Source organism: Triticum aestivum, chromosome 7D (genome assembly GCF_018294505.1).
Source record: "Triticum aestivum cultivar Chinese Spring chromosome 7D, IWGSC CS RefSeq v2.1, whole genome shotgun sequence".
Taxonomy (NCBI): domain Eukaryota; kingdom Viridiplantae; phylum Streptophyta; class Magnoliopsida; order Poales; family Poaceae; genus Triticum; species Triticum aestivum.
This window is the reverse complement of record NC_057814.1, coordinates 56,308,688-56,326,042: the sequence shown is the minus strand read 5'-3', so window position 1 is coordinate 56,326,042 and position 17,355 is coordinate 56,308,688. Positions and strand designations below refer to the sequence as shown.

The 17,355-nt window shown below is 45.8% G+C and overlaps 3 protein-coding genes across 3 annotated transcripts; 1 reads left to right on the top strand and 2 right to left on the bottom strand.

Moving 5' to 3' along the window:
• The first annotated feature begins 2,337 nt into the window (after nucleotides 1-2,337).
• Nucleotides 2,338-5,268, top strand: LOC123168075 (uncharacterized). The gene has a single exon (XM_044585941.1). It carries the CDS (start codon nucleotides 2,357-2,359, stop codon nucleotides 5,252-5,254), a length of 2,898 nt encoding a protein of 965 aa, XP_044441876.1. The 5' UTR covers nucleotides 2,338-2,356; the 3' UTR covers nucleotides 5,255-5,268.
• Nucleotides 5,269-7,264: 1,996 nt separating this feature from the next.
• LOC123168137 (oligosaccharyltransferase complex subunit ostc) lies at nucleotides 7,265-8,132 on the bottom strand. Its single transcript, XM_044586010.1, has one exon. The coding sequence runs from the start codon at nucleotides 8,062-8,064 to the stop codon at nucleotides 7,501-7,503; it is 564 nt and encodes a 187-aa protein (XP_044441945.1). The 5' UTR covers nucleotides 8,065-8,132; the 3' UTR covers nucleotides 7,265-7,500.
• Nucleotides 8,133-11,967: 3,835 nt separating this feature from the next.
• LOC123169963 (uncharacterized) lies at nucleotides 11,968-14,058 on the bottom strand. Its single transcript, XM_044587816.1, has 8 exons — nucleotides 13,856-14,058; nucleotides 13,652-13,733; nucleotides 13,385-13,540; nucleotides 13,202-13,276; nucleotides 12,947-13,093; nucleotides 12,516-12,821; nucleotides 12,255-12,416; nucleotides 11,968-12,162 (listed from the first exon to the last, which is right to left on the bottom strand). Exons 1-8 carry the CDS (start codon nucleotides 13,954-13,956, stop codon nucleotides 12,148-12,150), a joined length of 1,044 nt encoding a protein of 347 aa, XP_044443751.1. The 5' UTR covers nucleotides 13,957-14,058; the 3' UTR covers nucleotides 11,968-12,147.
• Nucleotides 14,059-17,355: the final 3,297 nt, after the last annotated feature.

Here is a 17,355-nt window from a genome sequence, read left to right as displayed (position 1 = left end):
CATATATATCATATATATCTTATATGTTTGTTGTGAAATATATCTGTATATGTCATATATATTTGTGATGAAAATTGTTGGATTTAATAAAAAACAGAAAAAAGAGCCAATATGCAGGCTCTTTGCCGTCTGCCACCGACGGCAACGGGCTCTTTGCCGTCTGCCGCGGACGGCAAAGAGGCCACGTGGCATCCAGCTATGCTTCCTGGGAGCTGACCAATTTGGTCAATTTGCCTACAGTGGCAGACGGCAAAGAGTAAAAGAGTTTGCCGTCAGCGGCGGACGGCAAAGGCCCGCCATGTGGTGACGTGTAGATGACATCATACGGCGGACGGCAAAGACACTAGAAAGTTTGCCGTCCGCTAGCGGACGGCAAAGGCACTAGAAAATTTGTCGTCCGCTGGCTGACGGCAAAGGCCTGCCGTTAGCCACTTAACGGACTGAGAGCACAATTTTTGCCGTCCGCTCTCTTTGCCGTCCGCTGCAGACGGCAAAGGGGCTTTGCCGTTAGCCGCCAGGAAGCAGACGACAAAGTAGCTGTTTACCGTAGCCTACTTTGCCGGAGCCTCTTGCCGTCCGCGGCTGACGGCAAAGGCCTTTGCCGTCCGCCGTTCGTGCCTTTGCCGTCCGCCGTGGCAGACGGCAAAATAGCTGTTTCCTGTAGTGGGGCTAGATTTTACTCACAATCGGTCCACAATGCATCGGCCCTAACTTTTGCATATTGTCTCGGATTTAGATGTTTTTTATATCAAAATCGACCGATTCGACGAGACAAAGACAATTCATGTAGAATGTTTTTCCATATGAGGCTATCTTGGAGGCCTAATTGGCCGAACAGTACTCTGCATACAAAATCTTAATATTTGAGCATAGTTTCGGCCCTTGAGATGAGATCGGATGCCGATGGCACAAACTTCAAAGATGTTCACATCGAGAATACGGAACTTTTTTATGTAGATCACTCCTTCATTTGAGGCTATCTTAATTAAGTTTTTGACCGTTCCAACATCTCCTTTTCTCCTGTCTACGTAACACCACAAATGGTAATACCAAATCCAACCAGTTTGTTTGAATTTAACCAAAACTCTAATATAAGAAAAACCACAATCATGCTCAGTCATTTCATAAAACTCCTCATTCACACCCAGTAAACAAACCAACCCCCCCCCCCCCCCCCCGGCGCGACCCTTGTGTGTGAGCAAAACTATAGAAACTTATCTGTGTCAGCCATTACCATTAAGAATATTTATATCACAAACATTCTTAGTCTCTTGAACCACCACAAAACACAACCTATAATCTTTAACATGCTCTAATACTTCTACAACCAAAAACTGCTAAGCCTCTAAGTATACCTTCTACTTCTTCACAATCACCATTGGAATCACTGTTATTAGAGCTAGCAGTATTTGAAACATGACCTTCTCGTGAGTACATGGTCCTTGTTTTTTTTTCTTGCTTTATTTTTCTGTAGGCATAGATATATACATGTTTTCTAGTCTTTTTTCTATGATCGTCTTTTTAGAAATATCTGTCTCTGAGGGGCACTACATGTAATTTTCTTTGCTTTCAGCCCAGCTTTGGAAGATTGCACTGGCCAAACAGATCGTCTAAAGCAAGATTCTTGTCAGAAAGAAGGAAATGAGATGTTAATATATACTGCCTTCGTCTTCAAATAAGTGTCTCAACTTTTAATATAACTTATACCGGGTGTAGAAGATTAGCTTGTCCATGCCATCCTCCAACTATAATAACTGTAGTTACAACCGTTACAATCCAATGATGTGTTCATATAGATGATCGTAAACCTAAATGTATAGCTTTTTTCTACCAGAATTATCTCCCAATCTTCCATGTGCATTTTGTTTAGATCTTTTTCATGACTTCTATCCTATGGATTGCGTTAGTGCACTGAAGAATACTTTGACCCCATTCTCCTTGCCATCCTATTCCTCACGCTTGACTGCTCGAGCACCAAGCCATTCCGTTCTCTTTCTCCTTGCACTCTCGAGAGGTCACCGCCTCGTGCCACCGCCGGCTCGGCACGCTGCCGTACGTCTGCCTGCCGTCCACCAATATTTATCTGGATCTTGGCTGTCACGAGAGATGCCAGAGAAGGGAGAAGGAATGAGCGAGGTAGGAAGGAGGAGCAGTGGGATCGAGGGGAGTACAGTGTAAAGGTCACACACTGTTGAGCTTTATCCGAGCATCCATGGGGAGGGAGGGAGGAAGGAAGCAAGCATCCGCGTGCCTTTGATGATTCCTTTCCAAAAGAAGACGCCTACGGGCACCCACACTCCCACAGTCGCCATCATCCTCGGGCTGGGCGGACCGGAGCAGCATATAATATCACTGTATGTCACTATACCACGCCGCGCCGACCATGGAGACTGCTCCTCCGCCGGCCGGAAGCGGAATCACGGCGACGGAGCAGCAGAAAGAGGACCTCGAGTTCCTGTGGAAGTGGCGCAAGTACCTGCTGCTGCTCGCCACGCTGGTCGCCAGCGTCACCTACGCGGCCGGGCTCAACCCGCCGGGCGGCGTCAGGTCCGACGAGGCCCCGCCGCTGCCGGCGGCCTACCCGGACCGCGTCGGCGACCCGGTGCTCCTCACCACCAACGAGCGCCGGTACACCGCCTTCTTCTACTGCAACGCGGCCGCCTTCATCGCGTCCCTGGTCGTCATCATGTTCCTTCTCGACCGACGCATCAGCGACAACAGCGTAGGCCTCACCGTGCTCCGCTCCGCCATGCTGCTCGACCTGCTCGCCCTCATGGCTGCCTTCGCCGCCGGGAGCTGCCGCGACGTGGCCGCGTCCGCCTACGTCTCGGCGCTCTTCGCGCTCGTCTTCGCTTGCGTCACCGTCCACGTCCACGTGCACAAAGCCCGGGAAAAGCAGGCGGCCGCCACACCCCCCGCAGAGAAAGCCCGGGGAGAACCGGCGGCCGCCACATCCCCCTCGGACAAAGCCCGGGGAGAGCCGGCGGCCGCCGCCACATCCCGCGCGGACAAGTTCCTGCTGCTGCTCGCCACGTTCGCGACGCCGCTGACGTACGGCGCGGGGCTGGCGCCGCCGGGAGGCTTCTGGAGCCAGACCGAGGCAGGGCACCTCGCCGGCGCCCCGCTGCTGCACGACGGGCCATACAAGATCCGCTACAACGTCTTCTTCTACGCCAACGCCAACTCCTTCGTGGCGTCCCTCGCCATCATCATGCTGCTCATGAGCCGGACGCTGATGAGCGGCAGCCTCGCCCGGTCGCACGCGCTGCCGGTGTGCGTCCTGGTGGAGCTGCTCGGCCTGATGGCCGCCTTCGCCGCCGGGAGCTGCAGGAGGATCGACACCACCGTGTACGTCGTCTGCCTCGCCGGCGTGGTGCTCCTCAACATTGTGGTACAGGCGAAGGCCATGTACACGTTCGCGCAATGGCGTGCATACGTGCGCCGCGTGCTCACGTGCACCAACTTGGAGCCAGAACAAGAGCCAGACACGCCGCCGGGTAATTCTCGAGGTGACTCCGGTGAGGTCCGTGTGGACAGGACAAGCACCATCCAAAATTGGCAGGTAGACGACAAGGTGGAGGAGTCACGGTCACTTCTGCTGCTGCTGGCCACCCTCGCGGCGACGGTGACCTACCAGGCGGGGCTGAGCCCGCCGGGCGGCGTGTGGCCGGACAACCACGACCCAGGGCATCCAGACCACATCCCCGGGAACCCGATCCTCCTCGACATGCACCCCAAGAGGTACAAGGTGTTCTACTACTGCAACACGGCGGCGTTCGTGGCGTCGGTGGTCATCATCATCATCGTCCAGAGCAAGGAGCTGAGCTCGCCCGCCACCATCAGACGCGCTGCGCTCAAGACGGCCATGATACTGAACCTGTTTGGCCTCATGGGTGCCTACGTCGCCGGGAGCTTCCGGGACGGCCCCACCACCATCTATGTCTTTTCCCTGGCCGTCGCCGTCTTCGTCTACTGCATAGCCAAGGTCGTGGTGTTCAATGCTCATGGTCAGAGCAGGCTCGGCAAGTGGGTGCACGACAAGTTCAACAGGCTTGCACAACTGGTGTGTCTCTCTGCCAGCCAACCCGGGTCCGAGCCCGAGGGCAGTGAAGAAGATCGCAAAAAGCTCGAGAGGAGGCGCAAGTTCTTGCTGCAGCTTGCCATCCTCGCCGCCACCGTAACTTACCAGATCGGTCTCAACCCGCCAGGAGGGTTTTGGCCGGAGAGCAAAGGCGAGGGATCGCTTATCGCCGGCGACCCTGTCCTCCTTGACCACTACTCGATCAGGTACCAGGTGTTCTTCTATTGCAATGCGACGGGATTCATGGCGTCCATCACCGTCATCCTCCTGTTGGTGAACCAGAAGCTGTACAAGCAGGGCATCCGGAGCAATGCGCTCCGCGTCTGCGTCATGGTCGGGCTTCTAGGTCTCATGGGAGCTTACGCAGCCGGCAGCTGCCGACAACTGCGGACCTCCATCTATGTCTTTGCGCTCGTGGCCGCGGTGGTCGCCTTCCTCGTCCTGCAGACCCTACTTTTCGTGTCGGCGGGGAGAGTCAATTGTTCAAAGTTGCCATGGCTTCCCAAGCGGCTGTTCGAGCCCCTAGGATCATCGCCGTCGTGGTTGTCCATCCGAAACAAAGGTGATGACGAACAGTATGCGAAACGGAAGTACCTGATGCTGCTCGGCATCCTTGGAGCGAGCGTGACGTACCAGGCGGGTCTCGCGCCCCCTGGCGGCACGTGGGGCGACGATGATACCGCGTCGTCCCCATCACCATCGCCGTCCCCATCACCCAACATCGCCGGCAACCCGATCCTACTTCACTCCAGCCCGGCACGGTACCAAGCCTTCTTCTACTGCAACGCGACGTCGTTCATGGCCTCCATCGTCGTCATCATGCTGCTGCTGCAGTACACCGTGAAGAAGCAATACACCGTGAAGAAAAGCGCCGCGCCATTGTGGGCGCTGCAGGCCGCTGTGGTGTTGGACCTGTTCGGCCTGCTAGGAGCCTACGCTGCCGGCAGCTGCAGGGACTGGGAGACGTCCGCATGCGTCATCGCGCTCGTCGGTGCCGTTGTCGTCTTCATCACGATCTACGCACTGCTGTCGTTCGACGCCGTGCGAGGGAGGGTGAAGGCAATCACGGTGTGCAAGTACTTTTCTAAGATGATGGAAAAACAGGTGTGGGAGCCCTTGGGAGTTAGCAATGGTGATGATGATCAGTCAGTCGTAATCGGTAGCAGCGTGTAATCAATTGATTCTTCTTGTCTACATTCCCTTGATTTGTTATTTCTTACTATTTGTCAGCATAACAATGCAGATGAACCAACAACTTTGTATGGTTCATGTTACATCTAATGTAGTCCTGGTAAATAGACAAACCAAAACAGAGCACGTACTATGCCAAACGAATAGTTTCACTGGAAACAATATGCTGAGATAGCATTAGATATGAATGAAATAGCACAAGATACAATCCTCACAGATATCAATGGGTGCATCCATGTTGGATGAACCCAATTGAACAACTGCACTGCTCTTTTTACCCTGCAGACAGAGCTGGTGCTCACCCGCAAAAAAAAAAAAAAAAAAAAAAAAAAAAGACAGAACTGGTGCTAGAAGGCCATCCATCTCAGATCTCACTAGTCAGTAGAACAATAATTAAACACAAACATGCAAAAGTTAAAAAACCTCTAACGCAAGAATGCAAGGCGGTCATGATGCTGGGATGGAAGTAATTGGCAAACCAAACAGGCCCCAATAATCTCCCTCCTAATGCGACGGCGGCAGTCTGGCAGAACTAACTACCAAGTCGCAAGAAATATGAAGCACTAATAATGCATAACAGGAGATAGTATCACCCTTCACACACGCAGCCTGGAGATTATTTATGCCACATATGTTCGAACCGACATTTCTTTAGTTTTGTGGACTTTCTTTTTCATTTTTCACACTGAACATTTTCTAATAATAAACACCCATCTATATGAGTATGTTTACATTTTAAGGCTGTAAGTTGCAACATACTTCTATATAAGAATCAAAGCTCCACTAAATATGCACAAGGAGATTGTAGCTTATGCCAAATACATATCCCATGCCAAATTTTAGATTAAAGAACATTTAATGTCAGTAACCGTTGTCACAGTGACCCAATATTAGTCTTTTGCAGATAATTTGCATTTAACAACTTTAGCAGTTGCCAGATTGTGTGCTCACTTAAGCACAGATACAGTAGGTTATATATTGTATTGTCAGACGAATCAACAGAAATTCATCGACTCTTCAAGTCAATAGCTCACAAGTCAAGAAGCACATTACATATCTCTTATGTTCTACGAGTATTTTTGTACAAATGAGTTCAAAATAGATATCTTCACTTGCCTTCTTTACACTGTTCAAGAAGGACCTACACACTAAGCGGGCAGCAGCCTTGTACCTAGGGCTTCTAGATGACTTGTTTATCCTGATCTCATCCATTTGTCATCCATTATGCTATCTAGGAAGGCCGAAACTAGGCCGCCTTTTAGAACACTTCATCTTTCAGTAAATTAGACAAAATCATCTACATCACTCACTTATCCTTAGGCTTATTACTACGGACCTAGTACACTATTCTTACACCTGTACGGTTGTATCATAACTGAGTTATGGGGAGTATCATACATGCCACTCCGACTTTGTGAAATTTTAAATCTGCCATCTAAGCTGGCATGTAGTTATGTATTTGCCATCAGAAACGAACATTATTGTTGCTTGATGGCACTTGCAATGGATAATGCCAGGAAAGGATGACAACCCTTGTTTGATGGTTACTCAATGGTGACGACTTGATTTGGTAAACACAAAAATTACGACCAAAGCAGTAGCCTACACAAGCAATGCCGATCGCCTTATCTGCCCATGCCCACAAGCCCTTAGCTTCTAACCATAAAATAAGGGTATAGTAGTGTTTTTGCGCCAATTAGAATTTAACGTGGCATTGAACAAATCTTATATATTCTTCCAATGGCGAACACAATATGATGCAAAATCAAGTGACAAGTGCACAAATTAGCAAACTGTGTATAAAATATATTTTCCAGTGAAGTATTGGCATCATGAGACAATCCCATCTAAGTTTTCAGTTAACTGAACATGAAGCTTGAGATTGAAACGAGAAAACAAATAAACAGCATTGGTCCCTAGATTAAGATTACCACATATCACAGACCGTTATTAGCGATTTTCTGAAATTTCACAAATACAGCAAACAGAAAATGGATCTTCATAACAGCATTATCATGCAATCACCATTTCAGAAAAAAGGAACACATAACAGTTTACTATCATTTGAAATAGATAATCCTCAGATCACCAACTGAAATTTGAGTGCAACCCAACATCCTATGGTAACATAACTTAAATTGTACACTAGAGTCATCAGCAACAGCTTAGTATCCTCAGATCTGATGACGGATCTGGCATAACGAAGTGGGGGAGATGAATTTTCGGCCTCACCATAAGTATCCGGGTATCTTGATGCGGAGGAAGAGCATGGCCATGGCGTAGGCGATGACGATGGCGGCGACGCCGGCGCCGCCGAAGGAGACGCGCAGGCTGCGGGGCCTGGTGCGGTCGACCGCCAGGTCGAGGAGGATGACCCCGACGCCCCCGAGGAGGAACATGAAGCCGGAGGAGAGGCCCTCGATGATGTACTGGCCGTTGACGCGGCCGGGGAGGAAGACGACGGGGCGGACGGCGCCGGTGGCCGGGTCCTGGGAGCTGCCGATGCCGGGGGGCTCGACGATGACGTCGTAGACGAGGCCGGAGACGACGGCGAAGTAGGTGAGCAGGATGAGCGAGAAGACGACCATCGGGGACGGGAGCGCCAGGTTGGACGGCAGCTTCAGGCGGGTGCGCGGCGGCTGGAGGAAGGCGAAGGGGACCACGCGGAGCGCGTGGAAGAAGGGGTCCATGGAGTCGAACCCGGATCCGTGGCTCTGGGCGGCCGCCGCCGCCGCCGCCGCCGCCGCTGCCGCCGAGGCGCTCCCGCCGGCGTGCTCCGATCTGGGAGCCATGGAGACTCGGGGGATTTGGGTCTGGTGTGTGTGGGCCGTGGGGGATGGTCAGCGTGGGGATGAAGCCGGATCGCACACATCTTAAAGCGTTAGCAAATTGAGAAAAGCAATTCTATCGTGCATGGATCCACCGTTGGTGTTTGCCTTGAGATTCTTCTTTTTTTTGGAGGGGTGTTTGCCTTGAGATTCGTGCTGTACTTTTCTTTTACTGTTTTGAGAAGCTTTAAAGCGTAATATTATGGGGACAATGGAGTATGAGTTACATAGATGAACAGTAAATTATGGCAAAATAGTATAATAATTTTTAAAATCTGATTTTTTTTTCAACACACATGTAGGATGTTTTACTCCAGTGCAAAATTTTGTAAGAAATAACATTCGATGTGCTTAGAAAAAAAATCAGTACTCTGAGAAAGGTAATTTTTTAAGCATTTTGGTCTGCTTCTTTTTTTTACCGGAAGTTGTGTGAATGTGATTGCTTCATGGATTTGTACCTAGGAATGACAACTCAAGAATGTTTGCCTACAATTTTTTTGGAATTTGCCATTTTCCGAAATTTACTGTTCACTAGGTGCAAATGCATTGCACTGGGAACAGAGGGCACTTCCCAATATTAGGTCTTATTCCCGTCCATGGTTTGTCTTAATGTTTCATTGTGTATCAGCAAACCCGATCCAAAAAGAAGTGCATTCTTTTTTATGCCACATCCACGGGGAGACCCTTGTTCGTCATCGTACTTACGGCGGTAGCTATGTTGGGGTGATGGTGGATGTGGAACTAAGGCCTTAGTACACATCTTATTAGTGGCTCTGCCCTCACATGAACACTTATTACAAAGATAAGATATTCATACTTCATTATTATTTGGCCTACCAGTGCTGAATAATAATCCTCGAGAATGCCTTTATCCCTACTCTAGTTTTTATCATTCCATTACTCTCTTGTTATGTGTTACAATTACTACTCACCTTAGCTCTTACTCACAAACACACTTGCAAAAATTCACCATCACAACACATTCGCTTGGAATCAAAGATAACCTGCAGGCCCAAACCTCCACAAGGGGCAAACGAGCATTTCCTCGGCTCTTCATGGAATCGATACTCTTACTTTGAAAGCAGCTACAACCAGCCATGTGCACTTGAAGTACATCGCATTCACGCCACTTGTCACGAGTGGGGCGCAAGGGACACATCGTTGATCTTGAGAAAGTCATTGGCTTGAGAAAGAGGGAATATGAGAGGCAGCCCTGAGACGTTTTCGGAACTTGCTAGGTATACTCGTCCCCTAGAATGGTTCAACTTTCGAGGGCATGTCACACGGCGGCTTCCCTATTCGGAAGCCCGATATTTTGCCACCACACAAATTCTTGAAAGTAGCTGTATTCGGGAGAGAGGATATGGGTTTGCATCTGCCTCCGGTTTCTAGGAGGCATGCTATCACCTAGGTGAAACTTTTCCACGGGCATGATTGTCCATCTCCTTGGTTAAGGTTGAAGCCTAGGAAGAGTTCGGGATTTTCAGGTGCTGATGCGTCCATACCCTTCTGTGGGTTAAATGTAACATGTTCTAGGAGAAGAATAGACAGTTTATCCACATTCTCGTCTTGAAATAAAAGAATATATGAGCCATGCTCCGAATTTGAGTACTGGCATGGGGCTTGCTGGTGAGTAAGTATATCAATCAGAATGTCCTCCTACTGAGTAGGCACTCGTGAGGTATATAAACATATGTGAAACTCCAAAGGTCGGGCAGTTATATGAGATACAATTCCCTTAGACACACGATCCTCTGATGGTATCGGATACAACCAAGGGTAGCCCCAGATGAACCGCCTAATGCTGCCTATATACAAAGGCAGAGGGGGAGGGGGTTGTAGAAACCCTAACATCTAGCTTAGAGAAAAAGCTTCCAAAAGAAATGGTTGCAGTACTCCGTGAGATCAATAAACATAAGTATTAACGTAGGGCTATTACTCATCGAGGGGCCCAAACCTAGGTAAAACAACCATGTCTCTTTCACCTGTGAGTTCCCTTTGGGTATCACCCTCTCTCTGCATCAACTTTTGTCCAGTAAGATTGACGAACCATTATTCGTTGTCACCTTGGATTGTATTCACGTGATCTATGATTTGAGCGCCCTATTTGAACTTTGACACACCAATTGTTTTATTAAGACCATATTGCTCGTGTCTTCCGTTTGGGCAAACAAGGTGAAATCAATACGTCTCTTTCCCAAGTGAGCTCCCTTTGCGAGCCACCTTCTCTTTACCTTAACTTGAGAGTATAGTAGGATCGACAAATCATTATTCATCGACTATGATTTGAGTGCCTCTTTGAACCTTGACAAACCAATTGTCTAATTAAGACCATCTTACTGGTACCTTCAGTCCAGGCACGCAGCTCCTTCAATTTCTACCATAAAGTGTGTTCATATCTCCCATCAATGATATGGTTCGTCATTGACTAATTATCCATGAACACGCAAGCTTGGCGATGAAGTAGTTTCCATGGATGTTCACTATTGCCCTTTTGCGTCTCAGTGGAGAACACCGACTTCCAGTATTCTTCAACATATAACAAGCCATCCATCTTGCCCTTCCACATGCTTGATAATTTATACCATTCAAGGACATCATCATGTTGGTATACACTTCCATCTTTCACCACAAGAAAATTAGCAGATAACACTAGTAAACCTTGCTCTCGTGGCACTTTTGTTTAGGAGCTCTTGCTGGAGTTGCACCTAGAGGAAATCACTAATTACATTGTTTCTATTTTGATGTGATACATCACCCGGAGGATTTGGTGCGTTGACGAAGATCTGACTAAGTCGTTTTTTTTATTGCAAAAGTGTCAACTTTGGCGGTGCACGACAATCTTCGCTAATAGTATTGGAGATGGAGATAGGACTATGTCCTGCTTTTAAATTATTATTTTTATAGAAGTGTGAATTTTGCCGGTGTATGACAATCTTCGCTAATAGGCCTTTGTACACGCCTCAATAATCATTGTTGGGGTTACACTAACAATGACATCCCCTAATCTCATATTGTTCTGAGTAGAGCAACATAACTTTAATGTCACTTTTGGTTTTATTAGGTATCTTTGTTGTTCGTGCTCATTTCGGTTATTCCATTCTTTTGTTTCCTTTGTACCAAATCAATTACATATTGTGTTCTAAAAAGACCAGCATTTCCATGCTTAGAATCATAAAACGAAACTAGCATGATTCGTTCAAGAAAGAAAATGTTATGCCCTTTGGATGAGAATATAAGCCGGGCACAAATTTTATGTCTTCAGTTTAACTAGTGAGTTATATGTTATTTGCCGTAAAAAATACTATATGTCTTTAGATTCGTTGTCAAATGAAGTTTCTAGACATATAGTTTTTATGGCATATTTCATATGTTTTGTTAGCCAACTCAGAGACCTAAAAGTCCATGCTAAACTTTTATTCGCGTCCGGAGGGAGTAGCATAATTCCCTAAAAAAAGGCTAGCATGATCATTGATGTGAACCGGTTCTGGATCAATTGTTCAGAATAGTTAAGACAGTTATAGCACACTAAAGTATTGTGTTCGTGTTAGCACTATAAGTACCAGACCTTCAGTATGTTGACTAAACAATACTGATATATTCTAATTATTCAACCATGCATATGTTTCAGTAGTACTATTCAATCAAGAACAACAATATCTACATGATCCTACTGGAAAACAGAGGCACAATTGTCCCTACACCGGAAAACAGAGTGACCTCAAGTTTGCCTTGCCGATCACCATTACTAAAGATTCGCTGATTATGTGATGAGTGTACACTGACAATTAAGTATGATTTTGTAATGATTTTTCCGATCATCATCGGAACAATTGTTCATACACTGATAATTACTCATAGGTGAGATGTACATCCAGGGAAACTAAAAATTAATCCTGCTGGAACTGGTAAGTCATCAGTATACACAACGTTTGTAGGTATCACCTCACTAGTAGACACATCATTCAGTTTCTTACAGATGAAAGAACAAAAGCAATTGACCACAAGAACTGGCATTAGGAAAACGGATCATGTCTTGTCAGCTCCTCATAAGTCCTCCACCTGCATTTTGTGGGAAAGTTGAGCCGGCATCAGAAAATAAGGAAGCAAATAAGGGTATACATTACATACAGGTGATGCATGAGAATATATACCATGCACTGAACTGAGCAGTACACCATGTCCTTGTCGATGCCACTACCACACACACAAGAATTCGGGCGTAGCTCTGAAACTGGGTGCGACTGCATCATCAAGGGCACCTCCACAATCACCTCAGTATAAAACCACCCATAATCTCTCTCCTCCCTAGAACTCTGCAAGGATTTCATTCGGAGAAAAATGGCTGATCACAGACGACAGAACCAACATTCTCTGCACAATAACTCTGCTGAAAACAAAAACGGCTGGCTCACCTGAACGGTGCTCAAGGAGGCAAGCCAGTCCCCATGGACTGTTTGCAGGAAGCGTGCGGCAAGACCGCCTTCTGGGGTGTCTATGATTTCGATGGTGTCGTCATTGTCGTGGTGATGGCACACCTGAGGGTTGAATCCGGCGTGGCAGAGGAGGCAGAACTTGTCCCATCCATGTCCCAGACTGACGATCGGTGTCCCTGAGCGCGCAAGCGTCAGGAGTCCCTGCACACGATCCTTCTGGACCTGACGTCTCAGGACCTCTTGGCGAGTAGGGGGCATCACCAGATCAAGGGCTGCCTCTTCGAACTGCCATCATCGACATTGAACGATCTCATTCTCTGGTGAGGTAGATCGAGAAACCAAGAAGCTGTATGTACTATGTACCCAAGAAGAAGGCCGGATAGGATAGGAGGATCGATCAGGTTAGGTACCTGGCAGTAGATGGAGCAGAAATCATAGTCCAGGGCTATCCGACGGTTGCATTTCCTGAAGCCGCACGGCAGTCCTCCGCCGCCGCCGCCGGCATCCTGCTCCGGCTTGGGATGCAGGCGCACCCAACCCGGGAGTGTGATCTCCGGCTGCATTCACAGAGCACAAGGACAAAGCTTAATTGGACCGAATTCGCACCAATTCAATTCTTGACAAGAGAAATTAAACAGCATGTTTTGATTTGTTCCCTCACGCACCTCGATGTGAGAGCAGTCGTAGAAGACGTTGACGTCCACCAATCTGACGAACAGCACTCCCCCGCGCCGTCTAACCTGAATGAATACCAATAACCGCAACAAGTGACGGATGGATCGATCGATGGAGCAGTCCCAAGAAGCCAACAAGCCAAGAATCACTGTTGCTGAAACTGAGAGACGAACCTGGATTATGAACGTGCGGTGATCGCCGTGATCACGCCTGCGGCAGCGTGGGACGGCGGGGCAGCAGCGCGGGCAGAAGTGCTTGCAGCAGAGATAGCAGAAGCTGTAGGGACTGCAGGCCCTTTCGAAGTCCAAGCTCGCGACCTTCTGCACCCACTGCAATGCAAGCAGAGAAGAAGATGGATCAGGGTCAGGGCGGGACAGGGGATGGATGGAACTGCAAGAAACCAAGAACCGAGAGGAAAATCAAGAGCGAGAGAGAGGTGCCTGGTGAGGCTGCTGCTTCTCTCGGTCGACGCAAATATCGCACAGTTTGGGGTCTGCTGACTCCCAGTTCATGACGCAGTAGCTGCACGAAGAACAATGGTGATGGATTTCCATGCGATGCGAACGCACTCGAAGGCAAGAAAGAAAGAAACGAAACAAGAATCCAGCAGGGAAGGCAAGAAAGAGACGGGCGTGCGAACGTACTTGTGCTGCCACCTCGCGCAGCGAAGGCACTCGAAGAACCTCTCTTTCTTCCTGCCCCTGATAGCGCCGCCGCACGTACAGCACACGCGGGCGGCGGCCATGGCGGCGGCGGTGGGGAGGGAAGAGGGGCGGGGAAGACGGGTGGGGAGGAAGAAGGGGAGCCTGTTCTGTTCTCTTCTGTTGTTAACGGGAGGGAGGAACGATTGAGAGCCGAAGCGGTTTGATTGATGGATAGATAATGGATTTTGTTGTATTTATAGGCGCAGCGGAGGTGTTGCAGCGCCGTCGTTGCTCCCTCCCTCCCTCCCTCCGGTCGCCTCCCTCCTGGTGGCGCAAGGCCAAAGATATTTCCTTCCCAAAGGAAGCGACCCCCGGAGTAGATCAGAGCAGAGCAGAGCAGCGAGCGCTCCCACTCCCCGGTATTCTTGTATTCTCCGGCGAAGCTCCTCCCGGAGCCGGAGCCCGCAGGCCGCCGCCGGGAGCAAGCGCTGTCGCCGCCATCGTCACGCAGTGGCCGAATGTCTGCGTGGAAGAAAGCAAAAGATTTGTTGTTAGCCATGAGGTTGCTTTAAGATGCGTGCTATCCGACCGGCTTCACCCCGAAAGTGGTAATTCGACCGGTGCCGGTATGTAACGGCAATGCATCCACCGTCCGCCTTGCCATCGAGATTGATGCGATGAGTCGCGGTACAAAGATGTGAAACATTTTGCTCGAGGTATATACATTGTAATATGCGTCTTTTTTTTGCGAGCATGGTTTGAGGGAAAAGAACGAGAGTGGAGGGACGGAGGAGTGACCGAATACACACAAGACTTGCCTTTTATTTTTGTTGTGACATATTTAATTGTTCACAGCTTATGAATTGAACTTTTGTTTTTGAAACTGTTTACATATCTGAATTCATGGCGAAAAGACATTTAAAACAAGAGCGATCTTGGATACATTTTGACTAGTTTCAATTTATGGCTTCAATTTCAGTTATTTTAAAAATTAGTTTCACTCAATTAACAAAACTAATTCCACTCATTTCAACAAACTAATTTCACTAAATTTAGGAAAACCATTCATCCATTTAAATATCAGATTTCACTCATTTTAAAATATACATTTCATTATTTTCAAAAATATTGCATTGTTCTAGTATTTCAAAAAAGTGATTTCGACAATTTCACTATTTGAAACAATGATTAGTAAAACGGATTCCACTCATTTCCAAATGCCAATTCCACCCAATTCACAAAATTAATTTTCTTTCAATTCAAAATAAAGATCTAGTCATTTCAAAAACAATTTCACTCAATTCAACAAGTTAATTTCACACTTTTAAAAAAAGATTTTCCTCGTTTAAAGAAACCGATTTCAATCATTTCAAAAAACAAATTCTAGTCAATTAAAAAATGGATTCCACTCATAAAAAAATCAATTTCACTCATTTTATAAAACTGGGTTCACCCATTTCCAAACATCTATTCCACTCATTAAAAAAATTAATTTCACTCAATTCAAAAAGGATTTCACTAAATTCAAATAATCAATTTCACTCATTTAAAAAAAATGATATCACTCAATTCAAGAAAATCAATTCACTTATTTCAAAATGCTGATTCAACAATTCAAAAAACGGATTTCAGACATTTCAAAAAACAATTTCACTCGTAACTAATCTAACTCCTTTCTAAAAACTAATTTCACACACTGAAATATATTGAGTGAAATAAGTGGATTGAAATGATGATATGGATTGAGTGACATAAGTGAATTAAAAAAACATATGGTACTAATTTCAAAACATTACAAAACAATTATTTCACTCATTTGCTACACTGAAAATAGATAGAGTGAAATAAGTGTATTGAAGCATTAAAAATTATGTGTGTTTGAATTGTATCCAAGATAGGTCTTGTTCAAAAGGTTCATACGTCAGGAATTCAAATATCACTTCTGCTTTGGTAAACCCCTCTTAACACATCATCAACTGAGATTATGCCATGCCCCTTCATAAGAAAGGGTAGGATGATCTTTTTAAAAGTACATCGCCTGCGATGATACGCAGGACCCAGTATACGAATTGCACATGCGTGAGCGACTGGGCCGGCCAATTGAGCCATGTCCCTCATACCATGTTCTATGTAAGCGACCAAGCTGGTCTTTTTAAGTACACACTCCCATGCCAATACGCGAAACCTCGTATACGATTTGCACAGGAGCGAGCAACTGGGCTGGTCCATTAAGTCATGTCCTCCTACCACGTTCTATGTAAGCCACGTAAAAATACGGAGACCTCACACTTAAGGTGCACACTACTAGCCACTTCACCTCACCAGTCACCACTGCATGTGGTGTTCTACAACACAAAATATATAAGAACACACAACAACGTCCATATATATGAAAAAATTCGGAACTTTTATTGAAAAAATGAGAACAATTTTTAAATGCCGAATAGTTTTTGGAATTATAAACAAAATTTGAAAACACAACCTTTTCTGTAATTTGACATAAACTTATAACACGATCATTTAAAAAAAATCAAACATCTTTCCAAGCATGAACAATTTCCGAACATCTTTCGACACATGCATTTTTTCATTTGTGGTTTTCTTTTTCTGGTTTTTATTTGTCCCATTTTTCTTCTATTTTTTCATTTTTTTTCATTTTCTTAAATCCATGAACTTTTCATATTCATGATCATTTCTTTAAATCTGCGAACTTTTTTTTCAAATGCATGAACTCTTTTCCAAATCAAAAAAGTCTTTTCAACTTTTACGAACATTTTTTCAAAGCCTGTGCATTTGTTCCAAATTGGTGAACTTTATTTACAAATTTGATAAAAAATTTCAAATCTGCGAACTCTTGGGCCGGCCCAACAGGTACACAGGAACGATGTGGTCACCTAATTGGGCCAAGGCCAGAGCGTATTTTTTATTTTCTATTTTTTCGTTTTTCTTTTATTTTTTTGTTAACTCATTTTTCTCCTTTTTGAAATTTATTATTTCTGTTGAGGCTTGGTTAAAATTTGAAGTATTTTTTGGAATAGCAAAAAATGTTCTTGTTTTCAAATATTTTTCAAAATTTTAAAAAATTTCTGTGGATGTTTTTAAAAATTCTGTTTTTGAACTTTTTGTTCACAAATTTAAGAAATATTTGTGTTCTAGCAAATGTTGATAAATTTTGAAAAAAGTACATGGTTTGCAATTTGTGTACAACATCAGTTGGTGGGAATTTGTTCACAATTTTGAAAATGTGTTCAAGTTTATAAATTATTATACACAATTAAAAATTCCAAAATTGTTGACGAATTTCATGAAATAAATATGATATAAGAAAATGTTCATGTTGATTCATAATAAAAAAATTGAAAATAACTGAAGCATTCAAATTAGGAAAATTTACATGCCCACGAATGCACCCATCTAGCGTAGTCTAATAGACTCCTCTTAACTGGTGTTTGTTTTGGACTATGGATAAATGATCCCAACTTCTTGCACAAGCCTCACAC